Source organism: Emydura macquarii, unplaced genomic scaffold (assembly GCF_026122565.2).
Source record: "Emydura macquarii macquarii isolate MOO-44397 ecotype Brisbane River unplaced genomic scaffold, CSIRO-AGI_Emac_v2 contig_18, whole genome shotgun sequence".
Classification (NCBI taxonomy): domain Eukaryota; kingdom Metazoa; phylum Chordata; order Testudines; family Chelidae; genus Emydura; species Emydura macquarii.
In genome coordinates, this window is record NW_027130155.1 from 6,185,479 (window position 1) to 6,209,386 (window position 23,908).

The 23,908-nt window shown below is 44.6% G+C and overlaps 2 protein-coding genes across 3 annotated transcripts in view; one reads left to right on the forward strand and one right to left on the reverse strand.

Moving 5' to 3' along the window:
* CP (ceruloplasmin) overlaps positions 1 to 3,590 on the forward strand; it is a 34,128-nt gene extending 30,538 nt beyond the window's left edge. The window contains exons 18-19 of the mRNA XM_067554021.1: positions 102 to 264; positions 3,304 to 3,590. Coding sequence (XP_067410122.1) covers positions 102 to 264; positions 3,304 to 3,338 — 198 coding nt within the window. The 3' untranslated portion in view covers positions 3,339 to 3,590. The remainder of the gene's footprint in view (positions 1 to 101; positions 265 to 3,303) is intronic.
* A 3,999-nt stretch (positions 3,591 to 7,589) lies between these two features.
* The window catches only part of HPS3 (HPS3 biogenesis of lysosomal organelles complex 2 subunit 1), a 34,035-nt gene continuing 17,716 nt past the window's right edge, over positions 7,590 to 23,908 (reverse strand). The window contains exons 14-18 of one of the 2 annotated variants that reach the window (XM_067554144.1): positions 22,353 to 22,541; positions 21,395 to 21,499; positions 18,242 to 18,448; positions 10,201 to 10,291; positions 7,590 to 8,834 (exon numbers count right to left, since the gene is read on the reverse strand). In XM_067554144.1, the coding sequence (XP_067410245.1) occupies positions 8,707 to 8,834; positions 10,201 to 10,291; positions 18,242 to 18,448; positions 21,395 to 21,499; positions 22,353 to 22,541 (720 nt within the window). In that variant the 3' untranslated portion in view covers positions 7,590 to 8,706. Of the gene's footprint in view, positions 8,835 to 10,200; positions 10,292 to 17,270; positions 17,763 to 18,241; positions 18,449 to 21,394; positions 21,500 to 22,352; positions 22,542 to 23,908 lie in introns of those variants that run through there. The other variant, XM_067554227.1, reaches the window with a different exon arrangement.

Here is a 23,908-nt window from a genome sequence, read left to right on the forward strand (position 1 = left end):
TAGATAAATACACAGTGCTGCACTGATAGATGGCAGTACAGTGGGCTACATTCTCCTCTATCACTTCAGTGTAACTGCTATTGTTACTTTTCCCTTTGAAGCACACTGGAGTTTACCGGGCAGATGTCTATGACCTTTTCCCTGGGACATTTCAAACTGTAGAAATGATTCCAAAGTACCCTGGCACGTGGTTGCTGCACTGTCATGTGACTGACCATATCCATGGTGGCATGGAAACTACCTACACAGTGCTCCCCAAAAAAGGTAAGAATGGTTCATCTAGATCAATCACAGGGACATGTTTAAGGACGCATTACTGAATACAGGGCATCTCCTGAGGGGTGCTGAGCAGCAGATGATCAGGCCCATGGGGAAGAAGAGATATGACAAGGCCCGAGAGCATTACAAAGGACCAAATTCAGCCCTGGGTGAAATTCTGTGCTCTTAGAGGCGCAGTACAGACTTCACAGTCCAGAGAGAAGGCCATGCTAAGATTGCTTTAAGCAACCCTTGCACTCCCATTCTGGAGTGCTCCAGAAACCTGAGCCAGGGCAGCCCTCAGCCTAATTTAGATAGCCTAGGAGAGAGTGGGAGGGCGCGCACGGTTATCTAAATAAGCTTTTGGGACAGTGATTGTCATTTTTATTCCGTGTTTGTACAGTGCCTAGCACAATAGGTCCTGGTCCATAACTAGGGCCCAATACTACCTAGGGCACTGGGGCCCTATAATATCAACACTAAGTTACAGCAGCTGCCTTGGGTGGCCCTTTGGGTAACAACACTACCCAAAATCTCCACAGTGCTACATTCAGAGGTCCTGCCCCAGCATATCCCCTACAGTAAGGCTTATACAAGGGGCCTTGGAAAACAGTCTGCAGCTGTCCTTCTCTGTGCCTGCATCAGGGGAGTTTTCCTGGATTTATCACAGGATTTTAAATCCTCTTTTTGCCTTTTTGGCAGTCTTTTCGGGCATAAAGGGCGCAGAGCAGGGGTGAGAATCTCATTCCACATGTAAGCAGGGGCAGCTAGAGCTGATAAAAGGCTTGATTCTGCAAGCAGCTGAGCACCCACAACGCCATTGGAGACAAACATATTTCTTTTTCAGGTACCATACCAGAAACCTTCAATTCATCTGTAGCCTATTTATTCCTATGTGCTTCTTGATACAAGATTACTATAGTTCTAAGCCAAGGAAAAAGAAAAACAAAACAAAACAGGAGAGTCAAATATTTGGCAGAGCCAATAGAATGCCAAACCTGATAACTTCATGAATTGTCTTATAAAAGGTTGCATTGTCATTTTTATGGACATTGTTGATTAGATTTAGGTGACTTGGGCTCTTAAATCCTATTGACTTTCAATTAGATTTAGGCCCTTTTGAAAATGTTAGTCTGGTTTCTAATCTAACAAAAGTCCAAATTCTTAATTGAAGTTTTTACTATTAAGGTTTAGCAAAAGCTTCCTGCTAACTCTTTGGGCATCAAAGGGAGAGGAGGAAAGGTCACTACAGTAATACAAACAACAGGGCATGCATTATGACGTAAGGAGTAATAATACATCATCTCAGTTACACATATGAATCTGGACTAAGGCCCCAATCTTTACATATGCACATGATTCTGTTGAAATCAATGGAACTGCTCACATGGACAAGTGTTTAGAGGCGTTGGACCACAGTCAGTTGAGTTTCACCAGGTTTACACCAGTGTAAGTGAGAATAAAAACATTAGCCCTTCAGTATTTACTCTTATTCACAAGACAGAATGTTTCAATAGCTAAGTAATACCATTTCTATAGCATTACAGGCCATCTCATGCATTTTATACAAATGTTTTCCCCATAGCTGTTATGTAAAATTAAAAAGCTCCTATAAAAACCAATTTTTTAAAAATAGCAAGTTTTCATAAGGGAGTGCTAATCCTATAGAAAGTGTTAGCCTGTTCTGGAGGTATTGCCTGTGCAAGGAAGCTAAAGAATATAGAACAACTTTTTAAAATGACTGTTTTGCAAAAAGCCTGATTCCCCTTCTCACTCCCATTTGTCCCTCCACAAACTAGAGGAAATGAATGTCGGGGAGGGATCTGTAGGTACAGGATATGACAATGGGCAGAAGACAGATTAAAGAAACAGGAAATATTCTGTTATTCTTGGGAGAGTATTTTAGTTAAGGAGAAGGCTGGCCCTCAACAAAATAAAAAGAAGATAGTACTGAAGTTTTTTCCTATTCACCCTCTCTGCCCCAGATATTTGAGATTGGATTCATCAGCAGTAACGGCCCGAGCCATTCTTGCGCCCCGGGCAGACATTATAATTGCATCGGGTATGCACCCAGGGAATTTCCACTAGGTTGTATACCCATGGAACTTTAACTTTAGCTTTTCAGGGGTGTCAATTTCAATGTTAATTTCGTATTGCCCTCCACCAAGAAAAAAATTGCAGGTTCTTCAGTTTCCGCGCAGCTCTTTACAGGGGTGGCGTTTCACATTGGGATGTCCCGCCCAAGGAATTTTCCCTGTGGCTTACCCTCCGCAGAAAAGAAGCGCGGCTGTTGCCCCATCAGACCTTGGCTCGGGCCGGCCCTGTTCATCAGACAAAATTTTCTGTCATGAATGGGATTGTTCAGAAAGACAAAGGGTTTGCAGAATAGGTCCTCATTAAAAACAAGTTTTCCTATTTAAAACAAACACCATGAGTCAGTATTTGAGGAACAATTAACTAATCTTACTTTGAAATCAAATGAGGACCAAAAAACAAATCCAAACACTCCTGAAAAATTTTACTGTTTTAGAAAGGGGTAAAAGATGTTGAGCTTAAAGTAAGCATCACAATTAAAAATGCCTGCAAGTAAGTAGTAAAGCCTCTTTAACCCTTTATCTATACTTAAAAGTAATAGATGTTGAAATGTGTACATGATCTAGCTTGAATACCAGAAAATGCATTAACATTTCTGTATATAAATCTTGTTTAGAAAATTAAGTACAAGTATAGATTATACCAAACCTGTATAGCAAGTGAAAGTTGATTACACAATATGCTATGAGCTATGTAAAACAGACTTTAACCGACACGCCTATGTAGTAAAATGGATCCCTCATAATGATATAGAGATTGAGTCAAGCCACAACATATAGCCCAGTCTGAACTCCTAACGTTTTAGGAGTGGGTTTTGGATTTAGATCCCAACTTCCCAAAAGAATGGGTGCATGGAGATAAGCCTAACCAAAAATTATTTATCTTAAAACACACTGAAAATAGCTTGTTGCATTGATAAGAGGTTTACAAAAATACTTTTCCCCTTTGCAGAGCGCTGGTCTTTGTTTCCAAGGATATTGGATTAATTCACACATAAAATCGCAACAGACTGAAGGAATTGGCTCATCACAAAGGATTCTCCAAAGTCTTCACTTGATGAAACACTTAAGAAAGAAGTGGTCCAGATGACCTCTCTCAACTTGGTGGGCCACAAAATGAAGCCTTTTGTGAACCAAGAAGGACCCTGGTAATGCACAGACCATAGTTTAGAGCAGCTATGTGAACACACAGCCTATAAATTACTCTTTGCATAAAGAAAATAAAAAACCCTCTTGTATAATTAACTACTGAACATTCTAGGTGGTTCTTGGTCCAGCCATTTGCTGTTTCTGTAACTTTTGTATAAAAGTGGCAGTTGCCATTTAGCACCCAAAGAACTGCATATATAACTAGGCATTAATTTTCACTACTCAGCACATTTGTGACACAGGGTGCTCTACTCACCACTAGGGCACCTCCTCTCAGCAGCTCTGGGAATTAGCTCTGCCAATCTGATGCCTCTGCCTTTGGGTGCTCACTCCTTGTCTCCAGACTTGACTCCTCCCTCTTTGTGGCTTAGCCCTCTGGCCAGGTCATCATAGTTTTCCCCTTCGGGGTGGTGGGGGGGGGGCACTAGGAGAGTAGTGAAGTCTCTCTGTATTGGCTCTCCTAAGCAGTCTTCCAATTCACTGCCCAGGCTGTACCATTCTCCCAGTGGCTGACAGGTGAACCCAGCCCCATCCTGTTCTCTGGGTTCCATCCCAGGGATCCTACAGCCAGCAGCTGAGGTCTGCACTGTCCCACACCTTGCTGCAGTTTCCCTAGACTGCTTCATACATTGCCTCGCCCAGGCTCCTTCTCTAGCCTTCTCCAGGTATGCCCCTCTCTCCTCAGCCTCAGAGAAAGTAACTGCAGTCCCAGTTTGCCTTCAGTAACCCAGCTTTATACAAGTTGTGCCTGTTCCTGTCCAGGTGAGCTTCATCCTTTAAATTAGTTCTCATTCCTCCCTGGCTCCTCCTCCAGGTGCAGGCTAGGCAGTTAATTGGCTGATCAGCCACCTTAACCACTTCAGGGGCTGGTGTGGGATGAACACCCCTTCCCAGTGTGTGACTACACATTAAAACATTAGATCAGTTTCATGTAGTTCTGTCCCAGCTGTTTTAATCAGCATTCAACAGTCACAGGTGTCTTAGGCCTCATTGGAAATGAACTGATAAAGAAGCATTTGAGGTGGGATCCACAAAAGTATTTAGGCACCTAAAGACCAGTTCTGACTCCACTGTGACTCAAAAAGTGTCCATTCAACACTGAAGGTGCCTAAACTCACTCAGCACCTAAGTTTTTTCAAACCCAGGTCCCTGGGTGCATATCTTGGTCTCTGGGCATGACCAGTGCTGCCTCCCTCTATGCACCCATCTCCCACCTAAGCCCCAGAGCTACCCACAAACCCAGGGAAGACAGGCATTCAACTATCAAAGGCACAGGCAGGACCTGATCTGGCAAGTGTATTCAGAGGGTGCCTACTAGATTAGATCCCCTTCAAAAGCCTGCTGAAGAAGGAAGTGGTGGTGGTGCCCAACTTATTTTTAGCCCAGTGGTTAGAGCGCTCAACTGGAACATAAGAAAATCAGGTTCAATTTCCCCCCATCTGCCAGAAGTGGGGAAAGGCTGTGAACAGGGATCTCCCACCTCTCAGGGGAGGTCTCTAATCACTGAGCTCTGGGATGTTTTCATGGGGGGATCTCGGTGTCTCCAGTTGAAGCTGTTCCCCTGTAGATAACTACTGGAAGAATGATTGGAGCAGGATGGCGTCTGCCACCTCCCACATGAGAGCCCTAAACACCAGCCCAAAGGGTCATTCCTACGCACGCTCTCTGGCCCAAAGAGTCATCATGAGTTAGCGCAGACCCTTGGACGTGCTAGATGCTGAACAATTCCCACTAACTCCTATTTAACATACAGCCCAAGCAACTGGAGTGTGTGCTCAGGAGCTCATAATTGTACCCCTCTGGCTGTTATGGGAGAGGGGAATCAACAGTGCCATGCCAATCACACCCACCCCTGCTGCAGCTGAAGCTTGCCCCCACTGCATGGGTTTGTGGCGAGAACCACACAGTTGTGGTTCATTAGCCCCTTTACATGTTAGAGTGCCGGGGAACCTCCTGTGCAATGGAGGCACGTTGGTTCCATTGCACAAGGTGGTGGTGGTGAAGAAAGGAAGCTTCTGCTTTTCAGGTACCACTTCTATTGTTTAGCTATGCAGACATATCATCTGAGGGAGAGAGCTCAGATTGCCAGACTAAATATCTCCTCTGCGGAGAGCACTATATCTAAACAGTTAAGTGGATGCTGCTGAAGACACATGTTTTACAAGATATAGGATTACAATAGACAAGACATGGAGGAAATAATTCTGTATTCCCTGTCTGCTGGAGAACTGCTTTAGGTCTACCAGTACATAGAAACTGTGACACTATTTGAAACTCTTAATTTTCAAACTAAAGCAAAATATTTCCCAAAGTTTAACAATGCCTCCATCGCTACATATGATTCACCAATGCTTTCCTTAAAGGGCACAATCTTGCTTTCTTTAAAGCGGAAGTAATTGTACTGAAATCACTGGAGTCACACAAACGTAAAATGATCATTTAAAGTAGAATCAGAGCCTCAATTTAGCTATCACAGACATTCCAGGTCATAGGTTATCTAGACTTGTTATAGTCTGTCTCTTTTTCCAGCAGAAAGATGGTTTGTTTGTTTGTTTTTTAAAAAGGCCTGCTCTACCCTATAAAGCTAAGTCAACCCAGCTACATCACTCAGGGTGTGAAAAAATCCACATGAATGACAGTCAAATTGACCTAACTCCCTGTGTAAACAGTGCTAGGTTGTTGGAAGAATCCTTCTGTCTACTTAGATAGCGCCTGTCAGAGAGATGAACTACCTATGCCAAATGGAGAGCGCCTCCCACTGCTGCAATGAGTGTCTACATTGAAGCGCTTCAGTGGCGCAGCTGTAGCGTTTCAAGTGTAGACACACTAAGTATTTGGAATCTGGAGGATACTGCCAAATGGCTGTGTGGGAGTCTAAGTGTATGCCTACACTTAAAACACTAAAGTGCCACAGCTGCACCACCGTAGTGCTTCAGTGTAGACACTACCCACTACAGCAACAGGAGGGGGTTCTCCCTTTGCTGTAGTTAATCTACCTCCGACACATGGTAGCTAGGTAAACCGAGGAATTCTTCCATTGGCCTAGCATTGCCTACACCAGTGATTAGCTCTGCCAACGTACGTCTCTCATGAGAGAATTTTTCACCCCCCGAGGGACGTAGCTTTGCTAATATATGTTTGTGGCATAGACTAGCCCTAAGCAACGTCCGTGCTTTTGTGAGATTAGTTACGTGTGGTCAGTTGGCTTGCGTGTCCAGCTCTGCACAACTAGCTGGTTCGCAGAACTTGACAGCACTGCCCAGCGTTAAGTGCTGAAGGCTGGAATGTCGGTGCCTCAATGACGCTGTTTTTGGCTGCTTAGTGCTTCTGTCCTTGGAAAGAGTATGGCTTGTTAATTCAGCAGACCTCGATGTTACTTATCAAGAAAGACCACAGGCACAATTTGATGGTGAAGGAACTCAGCCAGGTTTATTGTCAATGAAGACTGGTACTGCTGCCCTAGCTCCATGGTTACAGGTAAACTAAACACATGTATGCCTGTTACAATGGATTCAATTCAGGCAGCAGCAAGAATTTCTGCTGCTCCCTCAGCTGTGCAAAGGATTAAGGTGAAGTACCCTTGCATATATCGGCCGAGACAAACAACTGGACTGCACAACTTACATACCACCTTACGTATTTCATGGCATCTGTTTGATACCGCCCCTTATCCAAGATATCAGGAACAAAACATCCCTATTCATTATTTTGTCAAACCATTTTATCTTGTAACAGTTTGAGATGTATCTATACTAGCTGGAATATATTTACGTAAATATCTAGTGCCTAGTATACTAGCAACAACTTTGCCAAGTTCATGTACTGGACATTGAACTTGTAAACCTCTGCTCTGATACATGGCCTGACTTCGGTTCACAGCCTCTGGTTCAGGCCTCAGATCTTGCACCAGGCATAGTGCTCCAGGCTCTCTCTAGTCTCTACTACAACATGAAATCCAATTAGTCAGCTAATTAGAGTCTCAGATGGTTAATCCTTATTGTGATAGTCTGATTGCAATTAGCTAACAGCTGTTTAGAACCGAGTTGTTAGTAACACTGTATAAAGAACCGTTCTCTTACCATTTTGAAGAATATTGGAAAACAGTTTAATACAATGAATATGAGATGCTCAACCCTAATCATCACCATTCAGACAATCATCATGATAATACCCCCCCCCCCATCGAATTGCAGTTGAAAGACCAAAAAGGCATTTCTACTCAGAAGGGGGGGGGGGGAGGAGGAGGAGAAGAGAAAGACCTTATAGTTGAGAACCCTTTTCAGAAACATCAGACAGCTAGTTTGGTGGTCCAGCTAGAAAATAACGTAGCTAGAAAGAAGTAAACTAAGAGTAAAGATACTTGTTGTCCATATATAGTGATGGGAGAAAGAGAAACGAACAGCAGTAAACATTTGTTGCCCCATACCACTTACAGAAAGACAGTTATTTCTCTTGGGAAACTATTTTCTACACACCTGATGAATAACACTAGATCCAGCAAAGTCCTTAAGCAGGTGGAGAACTCTAAGCACACAAGCAGTCCCCTTAACTTGTTCTTCCAACTGGAATTCTTTGAGACATCTCCCATGTTTATAGATATGCACATGCTTGAGTAGTTCATTTGAATTCAAGTTGGAAGAACAAGTCAATGAGACTTTGCAGATGCTTAAAGACACCCATGAGCTTAAGTATTTTTATGGATTCAGATCTAACTAGCTAAAGACATGGGATCCAAAAGCGACAGCTTCCATTCCCTACTTCACTTTTACATGAGCACTACAGCAGGATAGAATTTTATGCAACTTTAAGTAGTACAATATTCTTTCTACCATTCTGGCTATATTTTTCTCTATTAAGAATTAACATGCTCACTCAGGAAATGTCTGAGCTGTATCACTTATTTGGCTTAACACCACAATATTCAGTCCCACATGATAAAACAGGGATTCTTTCAATTTGCCAGTATCAGTGACATTTTATCACAGGAAATGCTTTTCTTTCATCTACAGAACTAATATTCTATCTCAAGTGGTGACTGTCATCGCATTATACAATATAATGAGGCCAAAACCAAGAGGTCAGTTTTTACAATAAACCCACATAGTTTTGAAAGTTGGTAGACTCCCACAAACACTTTATGTACAATTCCACCATTTAGTTTTGCCTATTTATTCCAGTGCTTTCAAGTCCACACTTTTCGTTGTGTTTAGGTCACCAATTTCCTTTTGCTGCACTGAAGAAGATGTGGCAGGAAAAATGCTGCAGTCCCATCCTCTGGTAGAACATTAAGGAAATCCTTTAGTTCCAGTTCCATGGCAACAACTGATAAAGTTTCTGCACAGGGAAAGAGTACCATGTTTAAAATCATCTATATTAAGTGCAACATATTATAGATCTGATCTTTAACTTAACTAAATCAGCAAAATATCTAAATATTAGATTTACTGTCAACTGACAGTAGATTTAGGAGAAAGACCTACATAGTAGATACATTTGACAATTGGGGAATCATTTTAAAAGTGAAGGTAGTATTTCAGGTTTATTTATGGATAAAGTATTGAGACACACCACTATGTTTATCTGTACTAATCACCTCAACATATGAAGCCAAATCTCATCTAGCACCTTCAGTGCTGTATAAAATTGGAAGGAAGCTTTAAAATAGAGCTATGCTGATGGTGAAATTCAGCAGCTGGGACTTAGATTGTTCTCAATGAGACAAAGCTATTTGACTGTAGGCTCTCCTGTTCCAATATCTATTACAATGATATGATAATGGTCAAACAACGAGCATCTGACAACAGAAGTTTACCATCTCCTGTGCTTCTTACAGCGACTGTTGCCGTATTCTCTATGGCAAACTAGTAGTGACACTCCTCTATTCACACATAACACCTGCACAAAGGGTCTTATGGAAAAATGACTAATATTTTAGTCAGCATTCTGAGTGAGCTATGAAAGAGTCAAACCATCTAGTCTATTATTTATTTCCTCCACAATGAGTAACGGGACCATGGCAGCTGCTTGGCTGGTCACTGCCCCTTCAGCCAAGTTTCCAGAGGAAGAAGAAAAAAGTTCCAGTGTCAGGAAGAGGAAAATCAAACAGTCGGGGGGGTGAGGGGGGGGGTCACTTCCTTTGGCTAAGGATACAAAAACCCCAGAACAAATACTAGACTGCTTCCTTCTGTGTAATCCCAGTGACCACAAGCAACACAGCTTGGCTTCCTTCAGCCAAGAGTCCAGTTGTGAAGAAAGACAGTCCTTATTGTGGCTAGAGTCTCTGCACACCAGTATAGTTCTCAATACAAACCAGGCAGTTATTTCCACAAGCATTCCTTTCACCTGGCTTGGTTATGGAAAGGAGTTACTGCACTTTACTTTCAACTGATAGTTCTGTGATGTCTTTCCCTCTATTTATATCTGGAATAATCTTTAATTCTGATCATGCATAAATAGTTAAAAAATAAGGATATATGCAATAATTTTGGCACGTGAATACTTATTGCATGTTCCACAGTACTGCTCTGCTAGTCTCTGCTGAGTTACACTAGCATTATATGTACAGAAAGACTCTCCTCCCAACTGAATGATGGTAAAATGCAATGTCACAGCAATTTCTAGAGGAAACAGCTTTCTAATCCCTTGGAGGCAGCACAAAGGCTTGTGTGTATGGCATTCAGTTGCAAATCAAGTTCTTTACCTTTCAGCGAGGAGATGAGAATGGAGTAGTCATCCCCAGCATATCTGGTTCGTTTACAAAGTTCAGGAAGCAGTTTATTCCACCACAGAGCCTAACTCATCCAAAAATAAACCCACAGCAGAAAAATAAGTTAGTGATGACTATGAATGACATGAACACAAATTTTATTTTTAATAAGTACTTTGAATTAACATCAAAGACTATATAAAAAAGTGGTGTAAATTGAGATGGGCCTAGTATTTAGTCTGTACAGTGCTTTGAAATGCAATGTTTTCAGACTTCAGCATGAGCTTTTTTTTTTTTTTTTTAAACTCAAATTAGAGTGATGGCACCCCCTAGCGCCACAAAAGATAAGGCTGCACCTGTTTCTGAGAGGCTGGGCATGCGGTTCAGACAAAACAAGCTCGCATAATTAGTTCAGGGGAAAAATAAAAGTTAATGCAGTATTATGGTTATGGATTTAACAAATAAATTAAGTCTCATTATAGCCCTGTGCAGTGTGGGTAAAAGTGTTACTATGGGAACTTTATGCTTTTATGTTTATTGGAGGTGGAAAGACTATGTCAAGAATCTTAATATTGCATTAATACGGCATTTTAATTTTAATAATGCAAAAAAGCATTTAATTTTGGGTTTACAAAGAGTGAGGGGAAGGAAACCCTCCCCCTCTTTGCCCTCTCAAACTCTGTAGGTCTGTTTCTCTTCTCCCATTAATCTTTGCCTGCAGTATTGTAAGGCTACGATTAGTGCAGAAATTGGTTTTCTCTGTTCCACTTCCTGATCACACGTCTGCATATAAGCCCCAACTGTAATGACTGGGGTTTCCGTCACACCTGCTGAAGTATCTCCACCTTTGCTCATGTGTTCAGCAGAAGTTATGTCCACTATTAACTGAACATTTTTCACAATGAAGGGAGGTAAACAGCAGGCCCCCCAAGATTTTGTACTGGGACCAGTGCTGTTCAACATGTTCATAAATGATCTGGAAAATGGAGTAAGCAGTGAAGTGGCAAAAGTTTGCAGACAATACAAAATTACTCAAGATAGTTAAGTCCAAATGCGGACTGTGAAGTATTACAGGAGGGATCTCACAAAACTGGATTACTGGGCAACAAAAGGGCAGATGAAATTCAATGTTGATAAGTACAAAATAATGCACATTGGAAAACATAATCCCAACTACACATACAAAATGATGGGTTCTCGGTTAGCTCTTAGCACTCAAGAAAGATCTTGGAAAGGTCATTGTGGAAAGTTTTCTGAAAACATCTGCTCAATATGCAGCATCAGTTTAAAAAGGCTAACGTTAAGAAGCATTAGGAAAAACAGGGTTACTTACCAGTAACTGTTGTTCTTTGAGATGTGTTGCTCATATCCATTCCATTATAGGTGTGTGCGCGTCCTGTGCACAGATTCCCAGAACTTTTTCCCTTAGCAGCCCCGCAGGGTTGGCTCAGGCACCCCCTGGAGTGCCGCGCTCATGGCGTAGTATATAGGGTGCTGCCGACCCCGCGTGGCCCTCAGTCCCTTCTTTCTGCCAACTCCGACAGTGGAGACGAAGGGTGGGTGTGGAATGGATATGATCAACACATCTCGAAGAACAACAGTTACTGGTAACTAACTCTGTTTTCTCTCTTCAAGTGATTGCTCATATCCATTCCAGTATAGGTGATTAAATAGCCATACCTTGGAGTTGGGTAGGAGTTAGCGTCGAGCCGCCCTTGCCAGCACAGCTCTGCCAAAGCCCGCGTCCTCTCTTGCCTATTGTACGATGGCGTAGTGGGACGTGAAGGTGTGGACCAACGACCAAGTCGCTGCTCTGCAGATGTCCTGCAGGGGCACTCTTCCCAGGAAGGCCGCAGATGAGGCCTGGGCTCTGGTTGAGTGTGCTGTCACAGCTCCTGGAAGCGGCACCTTCGCTTGCTTGTAACAGGTCCTGATACAGGCGGTGATCCAGGTGGAGATGCGCTGGGTGGAGCAGGTGAGCCTTTCATCCGGTCCACCACTGCCACGAACAGCTGCGTTGACTTCTGGAATGGCCTGGTCTGCTCAATGTAGTAGGCCAGGGCTCGTCTGACATCTAAGGAGTGCCATCTCCGCTACTCCTCCGAACCGTGTGGTTTAGGAAAAAACATGGGGAGGAAGATATCCTGGTTACAATGAAACAGACACCACCTTAGGCAGGAAAATTGGGTGGGGTCTCAGTTGGACCTTATCTTTGTAGAAGACCGTGTAGAGGGGCTCCGAGGTCAAAGCTTTTATCTCGGAGATCCTCCTAGCCGATGTAATTGCCACCAGGAAGGCTACCTTCCAAGAAAGGACGAGCAGCGGGCATGTAGCCATGGGCTCGAAGGGGGGTGTTCTGTCAACATGGTGAGGACCAGGATTAAATCCCAGGGAGGCACCGGGTCATGGACCTGTGGGTATAGCCTCTCTACCCCCTTAAGGAACCTGACTGACATGGGGTGAGAACAGGGATCATCCTTCCATAGGCTGGTGGAAGGCCGAGACAGCCGCCAGGTGCACCTTCAGGGAGGCCAGTGCTAGACCCTGGAGCTTTAGATGGAGCAGATACTCCAAAATTGCCTGTATGGGTGAACCACTCAGTGGGATACCCCGGGATTCTGCCCAACAGGTAAAACGCTTCCACTTGGTCCTGTACACCACCTGAGTGGAAGATTTTCTGCTGCCGAGCAGAACCTACTGGACCTGCGAGGAGCAGGCTCTCTCTCCCTCCGTCAGCCACGGAGTCTCCATGCCGTCAGGTGGAGGGAAGCCAGGTCCAGGTGCAGTAGGCAACCCTGGTCCTGGGAGAGCAGGTCGTAGCGCCTCGGGAGCGGGATCGGCGGATTGATGGACAGGTTGAGCAGCATGTTGTACCAGTGCTGCCGCGGCCAAGCTGGTGCAATCAGTATCATGTCCACTCTGTCCCTCTTGATTTTCAAGAGGACCTTGGGTAGGAGCAGAATGGGGGGAAACGCATACGTGAGGGTCCCCGTCCAGTCTAGAAGGAACGCGTTGGAGAGGGAGCCCGGCTCGCGACCTTGGAGCGAGCAGAACCTCGGACACTTCCTGTTCCAGGATGACACGAACAAGTCCAGTTGGGGAGTTCCCCACTTCCAGAAGATTGAATCTACCACCTCCTGGTGCAGTGACCAATCATGGTGGGGTAAGAACGACCTGCTGAGGCGGTCCGGCTCGTCGTTCCTGACCCCGGGGAGGTGAGAGGCAGAGATGTGGAAGTCGTGCCTCACAGCGAAATCCCACAGTCGCGTAGCCTCCTGGCATAAAGCCGAGGAGCGCGCTCCCCCCTGCCTGTTCATATAGAACCTGGCCGCAGTATTGTCCGTGAGGACGTGAATCATCTTGCCCTTTAGGAACCTGAGGAAGACCTTGCAGGCCAGGCGGACTGCCCTCAGCTCCCTGACATTGATATGGAGGGCTCTTTTGTCCAGTGACGAGAGCCCTTGAGTGCTCAAGTCTTGACTGATGTGGGCCCCCCATCCCACATCTGAGGCGTCTGTTATGAGAGTCACTGAAGGAGCCAAGTCTCTGAAGGGGACACCCTTCAGAACCTCCCTCGGGTTCCTCCACCAGTCTAGGGAGGACAGTACCTGGGTGGGAACTGTGACCACACTGTTCAACAAATGTCTGGCTGGTACATATACTGAGGCCAACCACCCTTGAAGAGGCCCGAGTTTGAGGCGAGCCATCCTCACTACATACGTGCACGCCGCCACGTGTCCCAACAGCTGCAGGCAGTACTTGGCTGTCGTCGTGGGGGACCTGTGCAATTCGGTAATTATGGCAGCCATGATCTCGAACCGAGGCCGTGGGAGAAAGGCTCTGGCCTGGGCAGCATCTAGGGTGGCCCCTATGAAATCTATGCGCTGCATCGGGGTGAGCGTGGACTTCTGCTCGTTGATGAGCAGCCCCAGTCTGGTGCATGTTGCACAGGTGAGTGTTAGGCTGTTCCTCACATGAGCCCTGGACCTGCCCCGGATCAGCCAGTCGTCCAGGTATGGAAAGATCTGGACTCCTTTGCGGCGGAGATAGGCCGCTACCACGGCCATACACTTCGTAAAGACCCTGGGGGCTGACGAAAGGCCAAATAGCAGGGCCAAGAATTGGTACTGGGAGCCTGCTACCACGAACCTGAGTAACCTTCTGTGACCGGGGAGGATAGAGATATGGAAATATGCATCTTTGAGGTCGAGGGCAACATACCAGTCTCCTGGATCTAGGGTGGGAATGATAGAGGCTAGGGAAACCATGTGAAACCTGATGCGTCTGATGAATCTGTACAGACAACGGAGGTCTAATACGGGCCTCAGACCCCCCTTGGCCTTGGTGATCAGGAAGTATCGTAAATAAAATCCCCTCCCCCGTTCCTGTGGATGAACTTCTTCTACCGCTCCGAGCGAGAGGAGGGAGTTGACCTCCTGTACGAGCAGCTGCTCGTGAGCGGGGTCCCTGAAGAGGGACTGAATAGGGGGAGAGTCCGGGGGGAAGGCCGTAAGCTGAAGGGCATAGCCCCTGAGGACTACGCTGAGGACCCAACGGTCCGAGGTGATGGATTCCCATTTGGCATAATAGGGCCAAAGCCTGTGGGTAAAGGGACGGGAGAGATCCAGGGGCAATGAAGGAGTGCCACCCTCGTGCGCACCGTCAAAACCGTTTATTCCCATTGTTGCCCTTGCTTGGGCGCCCTAAAGCGATCCCGACCCCTCCTGGGTCTGGGCCTGGCCTGGGAGATGGCGGTGGTTACCTCTAGGCCTGAGGCCGAGATTGATGTCTCGCGGCCAGTGGGGTGTAGAGCCCTAGGGACCTAAGGGTGTCCCAGGAACCTTTTAGGGCCTGGAGCTTCTCATCTGTCTTTTGAGAGAAGTGTCCTTCCCCTTCAAAACGGGAGGTCCTGTATTTCTTGCTGGACCTCCTGGGATAATCCTGAAGATTGCAGCCAGGAGCAGCGGCGCATGACGATGGCCGAAGCCATCACCCTGGTGGCGGCATCCACCACATCGCTGGTTGATTGTAATGCCACATTCGCCACTGCCGCTCCTTCCTGGGTCACAGTGGCAAAGTCCGCGGCCTGATCTGGTGGCAGCCCCGACTGGAATCTCTGTAGTGAGGACCACAAGTTGAGGTTGTACCTCCCCAGGAGCGCCTGGCGGTTGGTGACATATAGTTGCAGTGCTGCAGTGGAGTAAACCTTACAGACAAAAAGGTCCAGCTTCTTACTGTCCTTATCTTTTGGGGTGCTGTCCTGGCCGCCCTGTTGGTCGCGCTGGTTGACAGCGTCAACAACCAGTGTACCCGGGGCAGGGTGGGTATACAAGAAGTCAAACCCCTCCTTGGGGACGTAGTATTTCCTCTCCGCGGCCTTAGAGATAGGAGCCACGGAAGAGGGGCCTTGGCGAGTTTCATAACCCTCTCATACACCGGGAGGGCAACACACAATGGCCCCGCGAAGCCAGATGACCCAAAGAGATAGTCTTCCTCCTCGGACATCTCTTTGAGGTCTACGTTGAGATTGTCCACCACCCGCTTTAGCAGGTCCTGAAGTCAAAGAGGGGGGGCTTTACGGTCCCTAGCCGCTGCCTCATCTGGGGAGGAGGAGGAAGACTGCAGGAGGGGCCCCGTGGGGTCTGAACCCTTGATCTTTTCTGGTGACGTTTCCCACCTCGGGAGTGGGAGCGGTGCCTCCTAGGTCTCCTCGAGACGGAGCGAGACCAAAGCCTACTCTGCGGTACTGAGGCAGGCGGTGCCAGAGCCAGCGGTGCTGAGGCCGGCGGTGCGGCGACCTTCGCCCGCGTCGGAGACCGTGATCCTTCCAGGCTACACACCGGAGTACGGACTCCATCAGGATAGCCTTCAGCCGGGCATCCTGCTCTTTTTGGGTGCGTGGCTTGAAGGCTTTACAGATTTTACATTTCTCTCATCTGTGCTGCTCTCCGAGGCAGCAGTCGTGAGGATCACTCATGGAGAAAACTTTAGCACACATGGTGCAGGCTTTGAAGCCAGTGGAGCCAGGCATGGCTCTAACGTAGCCCCGAAAGGCGCTTGTTTACTATCTACTAAGGAGTTGTAAAATATCACAATCAACTAAACAAAGAAAGCACTAAAATGCTAAGGGAGGCTACTTGCGATATGCAAGAGGCAGACGTTCCAGCAACCATCACAGGCGGAAAGAAGGAACTGAGGGCCACGCGGGGTTGGCAGCGCCCTATCTACTGCGCCATGAGCGTGGCACTCCAGGGGGCGCCTGAGCCGACCCTGCGGGGCTGCTAAGGGAAAAAAGTTCTGGGAATCTGTGCACAGGACGTGCACACACCTATAATGGAATGGATTTAAGCAATCACTCAGAGAGAAGGGACAGATATTATAGAAATCCATGCTATGCTCACACTTGAACATGCAGTTCTGATCAGCCCATCTCAAAATAGGATACATTAGAATTGGAAAAAGTACTAAGAAGGGCAACAAAAAATGATTGGGGTACAGAACAGCTTCCATATGAGGAGAGATTAAAAAGACCAGGTCTGTTTAGCTTAAAAAAGAGACAACTAAGGGGGTGGGGGGAGGAGGGGAATATGATAGAAGCCTATACAATCATGACTGGTGTGGAGAAAGTGAATAAGAAAGTGTTATTTACCCTTTCACATAATACAAGAACCATGGGACACCCAATGAAATTAATAGGAAGCAGGTTTAAAAACAAACAAAAGAAGTACTTCTTCACACACCACACAGTCAACCTGTGAAACTCATTGCTAGGGGATTTTGTGAAGCCCAAAAATATAACTGACTTTAAAAAAGAATTAGACAAGCTCATGGACGATAGATGCATCAGTGGCTATTAGCCAAGATGGCCAGAGATGCAACCCCATGCTCCGGGTGTCCCTAAACCTCTGTGTCAGAAGCTGGGACAGGACAACAGGGGATCGATCACTCAATAATTGCCCTGTTCTGTTCCCTCTGAAGCATCTGGCACCGGCCACTGTTGGAAGACAGGGTAATGGGCTAGATAGATCATTGGGTTTACCCAGAATGGCCATTCTTATGTTAGCAGTTAATTGGCAGGAAGTGGGGGGAAAACATGGCAGTACTGCAGGAGCTTTGACCAGGATTGAAGAGATCAAGTCCTTCCCCAAACCTTATTTATCAGCCTTGGGGGAAGGAAGCATGAATAGAATCAAGTTCCCTAACCCCCTCATCAATGGTGCAATACCAGGCAATAAAACTACAGTTCAGATTTTATTAGGGAGCAGGGAACATATTGAATCATGATATTCGGAGGCATTAATGATGATTTTTCCCCCTTTTTAATGTGGTTTCACATGTAAAGGTTCAGCTATTTCTGAGTTACTTGTAAGCCAAAATTTAGACTGTTTTCTCTGTTTACAGCAGATAAGTGTACTATTCCTCTCTCTGCTTGCAAGTAACTCAGCCATTTGAAATTTTTTTTCCACACACTTAATATAAAATAAAATCACACCTTCAGGATGAAACCAATCTGGAAAATCTCAGCCCAAAACGTTTTTCAGAAAGCGGGTCTAAAACTGATGTATAATCAACATATATAAATCAATATTTCTAAATAACTTTAACCAGGAGAATCTGCAGTAAAATCTACCATCATAAAAACACAAAAGCAAAAAAGCTACATTTATATGAATGTGACTTGAACTGTCAATGAAATCTCTGAATTTTAGGGGTAAGGATGGAACTCCTACTTTGTCTCATTAAAGGTGTCTAGGCAACAGGTATTTATGACTTTAGTGCTACAACACTTAGGCAAAGGGGTCTAAGGCAACCCTGCTCCATTAAAGTCAATGGGAGTTTGGCTATAAAATCCACTACAAGCAGTTTCAGGCTCAGAGTAAGTTAAGGATCAAAGTTTCAATTTTAATAGTAAACCCTGCCATTTGATTACCTCTGCAGTGTAATACAAATTCTCCTAGGCACAGCTAACAACTAGTGAAAAGGAAGAGAAAGAAAGACTACAATAAATTACTAGATTAGCATTTTAAAAGCTCACCCGATTTTCATCTTTCAGCTCATGCTGGGCGTATGGTAGAAGTGCTTCAGGACACTTTTCTAGGAGCTTGTCAATGGATTTCTCATACTCTCCTACCCGTGTAGTGCAAAGAACACAGACACTGAGATCAGCATTATGGTCTTCTGATAATGACTCCAAGAAAGGCAGAACTGAAGCTACGTCGACTGATGGACCACATAAGAGAGACTGAAGACAAGAGGAAAACTTGCCATTTGAATAGCTAAACAGATAAAATGCTCACACACACAAAATAAAGAAAAAAATAAATTTAAGACTTACTGATACTGCTTGGTTAAACAATTAAGCCAAAAACACTGAACAGAATGTCAGTATACATGACCATTATTTACATAAAGCTCTCAGCATTTCAACATTCTTCTTTCATAGTTCAGTTTGACTGACAGAAGTATTGTTTTAGCAATAACTTTACAACACATCTATATTCATTAGCAACACATGGGGCTATTTAGCAAGAGGTTTAAACAAACAGTCTTGCTTCATTTAGACCCCATGCAAACTAAACTCTGCCCACCCTAAGAATCAGAATCACTTAAGAATTTATGCTGGATTGTTTGATCCTCAAACAGGGCCTCCACTAATCTGGTGTCAGTCCTGTACTCAGGGCATGTCTACACTCCAAAATTAAGTCGGCTGAAGTTAAAGCAACATACAGCCACCGCTGTAATTAAAGCAGTGTTTCTTGTCCACACTATGCTCCTTCTGTTGATGGTGTGTGTTCTGACCAGGAGCACTTCCACTGATTTAACTATGTGTGGCATTGAGCAGGGCTGGTAGCTGGAGCCCTCTCGGGGCTGGTGGGGCTCCAGCTGCAAGGGGCTGACAGCCAACAGGTGATTTAAGTAATGCAGTGTCTACACAGACACTATGTTGCCCCTAACTACATCAATTTAAGCACAACACTGCTTGCAGAGGTGGAGTTATTAAGTGGGTGTAGTGGGCAACTTACCGCAGTGGGAGCTATGTTTTAGTGTAGACATTTGCAGAGTTAGGTTGATATAAGTTACTTTACGGCGACCTAACTGTAGTGCAGACCAGGCCTCAGTCACCTGAGCTGCTATCGCTCTACAACAAAGTACACAACCTTGGTATTGACAGTTCACCCCGAAAGCCCTTGATAAGAACTACTGTTTGTCTCTGACAGATGGGGCATTTCTCAATTCACATGGTCCTATGTCACAGATCCTAGCAAATGCCCCCCAGCAGCTACCCAGCTGGACTGCTCTGAAGGGAATACAAGCCTCTGATGCTCTGCATCCCCAGGAGGTTTGAAGCTCCTAGAGCCTCAGCAGGCAGCAGCACTGGTTCCTCCTCTGGCCTCTCTGGTGCATTTCGTGGGCATTGACTCTTAGTTACCCCTTCTTGGAAGTGGAACTCCTCGGCCTACCTGCCCTAGGTTCTTCACTGACAACACACCACTCCCCCAGAACTCCACCAAAGGCGTGATGCTTCTGGTTTACAGTTTAACTCTCTCAGGGGCCACAGTAGTTGTGAAGCAGTCACCACACAGATTTCAATATCCTGACACCTTTATGCTCTTTTATATTTAATCATGTAAAGCTCATATAAAACAATCATCTCACACCAAAAATGTCCCTGGTAACTTTCCCACCTTCGCTGCTTCTTTCTGAAGTAAATTGAACTGGTTTTCTAAGGACTCAGCTCAGCCACTGCTCCAGATGTTTGCACCTAAGTACCTTCTTATTGCATCTGCCTGGTGCATACATACTACAGGGCACATCAGCAATGATGCAGCCCAACATACATATAGCACTCAGGACACAGCAGTTTTTTACAGTATCAACCAAAATTCATAAATTGCACAGAGAGAGAGCCCCAAATCATTACACCCTCTTGAAAATATCTATTGGTGTGGTGGTGGTAACCCCCTCACCCCCCAAGGAAGATGCATTTCATGCTATGTTTATAGTTCTTGATACATCCAACATCTCCTCCCAATTCCAGCCACTAAACTACCTTATGTTTGTCCAGCATGGCAGGACATATGCAATATCCCATCCCTGAACACCCTGTCTTGGCTGATCCATGGATTAGACACAAGGACAACCTGAAAGTCATGAAACAGCATGCGACAACTAAGACTGACTCTACAAGTTGCTGAGCATCCATCACACCTGTTGAGTTCAACAGGCACGGTCAGTGCTCAGGACAAAAGCTCTACAAAGAAAGGTAATTCCATTTGGCAAATGATTTTGATATTTCAAAAATTTAGTTTTGTTCCAATTTGGAATGAAAACCAAAAATTTCAAAATTCTCTGTGAAAGCCCTGAGATCCCTGGCTCAGAGGTAGTCTGCATGGCTGGCTGTCCGAGACCCTGAAATCCTGGGAACCCAGGCTGATGGGAAGCTGCAAGTTAGCTGCTTCCAAGCTCTTGGCTCCCCATCAGCCCACCACGAAGGCTGCTGAGGGACCAGGATGGCAAGAAAACGAAAAACCACACACACACACACCACACACACCCCTTGATAGAAGCCTGCCTGCTTTCCATCTGACCTTATTGAGATTAAACCATTTCAGAATGCTCTGATTTCAACTAACTGCCATTCTCCACTGGAAAAATGTTTCATTGGAGAATTTCTGACCAGCTGTACTCAAGACCACTCAGGATCAAGTTCAAGTCTCCCTCTCACCACTGAGAATGGGAATTCCTAAACCACCACCATATGTCCTGGACTCCTCATAGACAGAAAAAGATGCTAAAGACTCCATACTCGCCACCCATTTCGACTCCTTCATTCTTTAACCCTCAAAGAAGCTTCTTCTGCCCATTCTGGCAGCTCTCTCTACAGGGCTTGGAGAAAGTCCAGTTGCTCCAACCAAGCCAAATATTAATCTCTAGTCACATGTGTAACCTAACAAAAAGATTTAAATGGTTGCATGATTGAAGCACTGAAATCCATTTTACACAAATTAAGACAAATACACTAAAAGTTGAAGAAAAACAGACATTCAAAAGGCCTCAATTCTGCAAACCCTTGTGCACACAAACTTTGATGGGACAACTCAGATGTTTAAAAAGGTAAGGATATGCTTATTTGTTCACAGAAGTAGGGGCCTAAGTTGTAGAGAGAGAAGACATAAGGGCATCATACCTGTAGTTTTGAAAGATCTTCAGGATATTTATCACATGCAGTTCCTGATGACATTATGAAGGTCACCCAAGGGAAAATTAATCCATAATGATTACAGGAGTTTATCTAGAAAAAAAATTTCAAACCAAGAACTCTTTTTAGTCACATATGAAACCCATTCCAGTAAAGGAAATCTCTGAATAAAGGATGCCATTTTAGAAAATACTTGTGTCTTGGGAAAACATTTCAAACTAGAATAGTGGAATGAAGTATGCATTGAAGCCTAATGAGGTTCAATGATTTATTTCACATTTGTTAGTTCAGAAGCCTCTCCTACCACCAATCAAACAATGCAAGGCTCTAGCTGTTCACACGATGCCAGTTACTCCATTATTAACCCAGTTAAAACTACGTGAGCAGTTCAGCTGACACCTTTCCTTCTTGTTTCTTAGATAATGCATCTAAAACTGTGTTCAATTTTCACCCTTAAGGGCTAGGAAATCCAGGTTCTCCTGAAGTTAGGTCTCTCACTGAGCTCCAGATTAACAGATGATCAAAATCCACTTTTGCTTTCAGAACTCAAGTTCTAAATATTCTGAAGAATTTCACATGCATCGGTTCCCTGTATTCTGGGTCAAGTTCATCCTTGAAAAACTGCAATGTTAAACTGAAGGTTATCTAGTTTCATGACCATGCCCATTGATGTCAGGAATTGGAACTGTCTTGTGGAAAATGCACATGTGTGAATGGGAAACCGTTAAAACAGCAGCATTAAGAACCTGTTAATCAAAAGCCAGCAGTTCTTTGCTAGAATTACCATTTGATAACTCAACACTTAAGCTTACCTGGATTCTCACTACTTTTAAGGACAGTTTTTCCAAAATTAAAGCATTCCAAAATGGTTTTATGACTGAATATTCCCTTATACACACACGCTGTCTGTCTGTCGTGCAAATGTACATGCACAGTGTATAGTTACCAGATCCTCTGTTGTTTTCAATGGCTTGGTATCAGGAAGCTGCTTCCTCGATAGTCTCCAAATGTACTGTGAAGTAAGCTTGAACAAGAGCTCATGGAATATTTCTTTCGAAGGACCTGCTACAAGGAGGGCTTCCCAGAAATCTACTAAGAGCTGAGGGGTAGTATCTTCATTCTTCTCACAAAGCATCTGAACAACATAGAAGATTCAGCTATTAGTGTAATAGTTATCTTGATTTTCATTGTCTCATTGTTTACTTATACTCCCTTGTCTATCTATATGCAACAGTGTCATGTCTAAAATTGTATGTTTCTTGGGGTAGGGGACAATCTTTGTTCTGTTTGTACAGCACCTACCACAATGGGGTATTGGTCCACAACTAGGGCTCATAGGCGCTAAGGTAATATAAATAAAATAAATAAATAAATAAATAAATAAATAAAACAGCAGCAACAGAAGTCTGAATGAACAAAAAAAAAGTTTCCCTGTACTCATCATAGTTGGGTTTGTTTCTGTTTTTTGTGTAATCCTGATGTATTCCTAGTTTGTGAGATCACCGATACTGTGGTGATGGACAACAAAGAAATGTATGCAACATATTTAAACTCTTGATTCCTTAATGTAGAGGTTTGGTTTGCAAGAAACTTATTCCTCAAGGAGTTTTTAATTCCGCTATCAATGGTAGTCATACCATAAAGTGTTTAAAGAGCCAAAATGCTGGCACCATCTGAAATAAATAAAAGTCTTCTTTGAAGAGTCATTCTAATCAGAGAATTGGGGCTAACTTAAAAGAAGCACTCCCCAATTCACTTGCCAGTGAGAGCTAATGGTAGGGCACCGTGAGGCGTTTGGAGGACTTCCTCAGTGGGGACCCCTTCACCAATGAACCATTTCTTGTGTTTTTAAATGCTGGCTTGATAGGTTAGGAACCTTGATTACTGCATTTACATTGAACCCCTAAACTTGAAACCGCCCACATTAACCTTAACCAGCTAGATCTTTAATTTCATAAGTGAATATTTCTGATGAAAATACTTCAGAATGATAGAAGTGAGATCACAACAGGCCCAGGGGAGGGTGGATGGGGGTTATTTGGCTCCAAAATGAGAGATCCCTATAATGAAGAATAGGGAAGATCTGTGGAGCAAGGAACTCTTTAGTTCTAATCCCTGCTCTGACATAAGCTTCTTTTCAGGCCAGGAATAAGCCATTTGTTTTAGTTTTTCCATCTATTATGTGGGGATAGACCCACCTCTCTCTCAGGTTTCTGAAGATTAATTGCTTCATTTGTACTATGTTTTGAATATGGACATAGAAGCTTTGTCCTTATGAAGCATTATATAGCGTCTCATCTAACTATATCCTTTTCTAAAGGATTTGTATGATAGATTATTAATCCTGGCTGCAATTTTCAGAAGTGGCTTAAGGGAGGTATTTACTCAGCTCCTATTAAGTTTTGACAGGCGTAGGGTGCCTACCTCCCTTAGATGCCTTTGAAAATCCCAGTCTCCAAGATTAGTGTGTGTTTAGTTGGACTGACAGGAGCAGAACAGAGA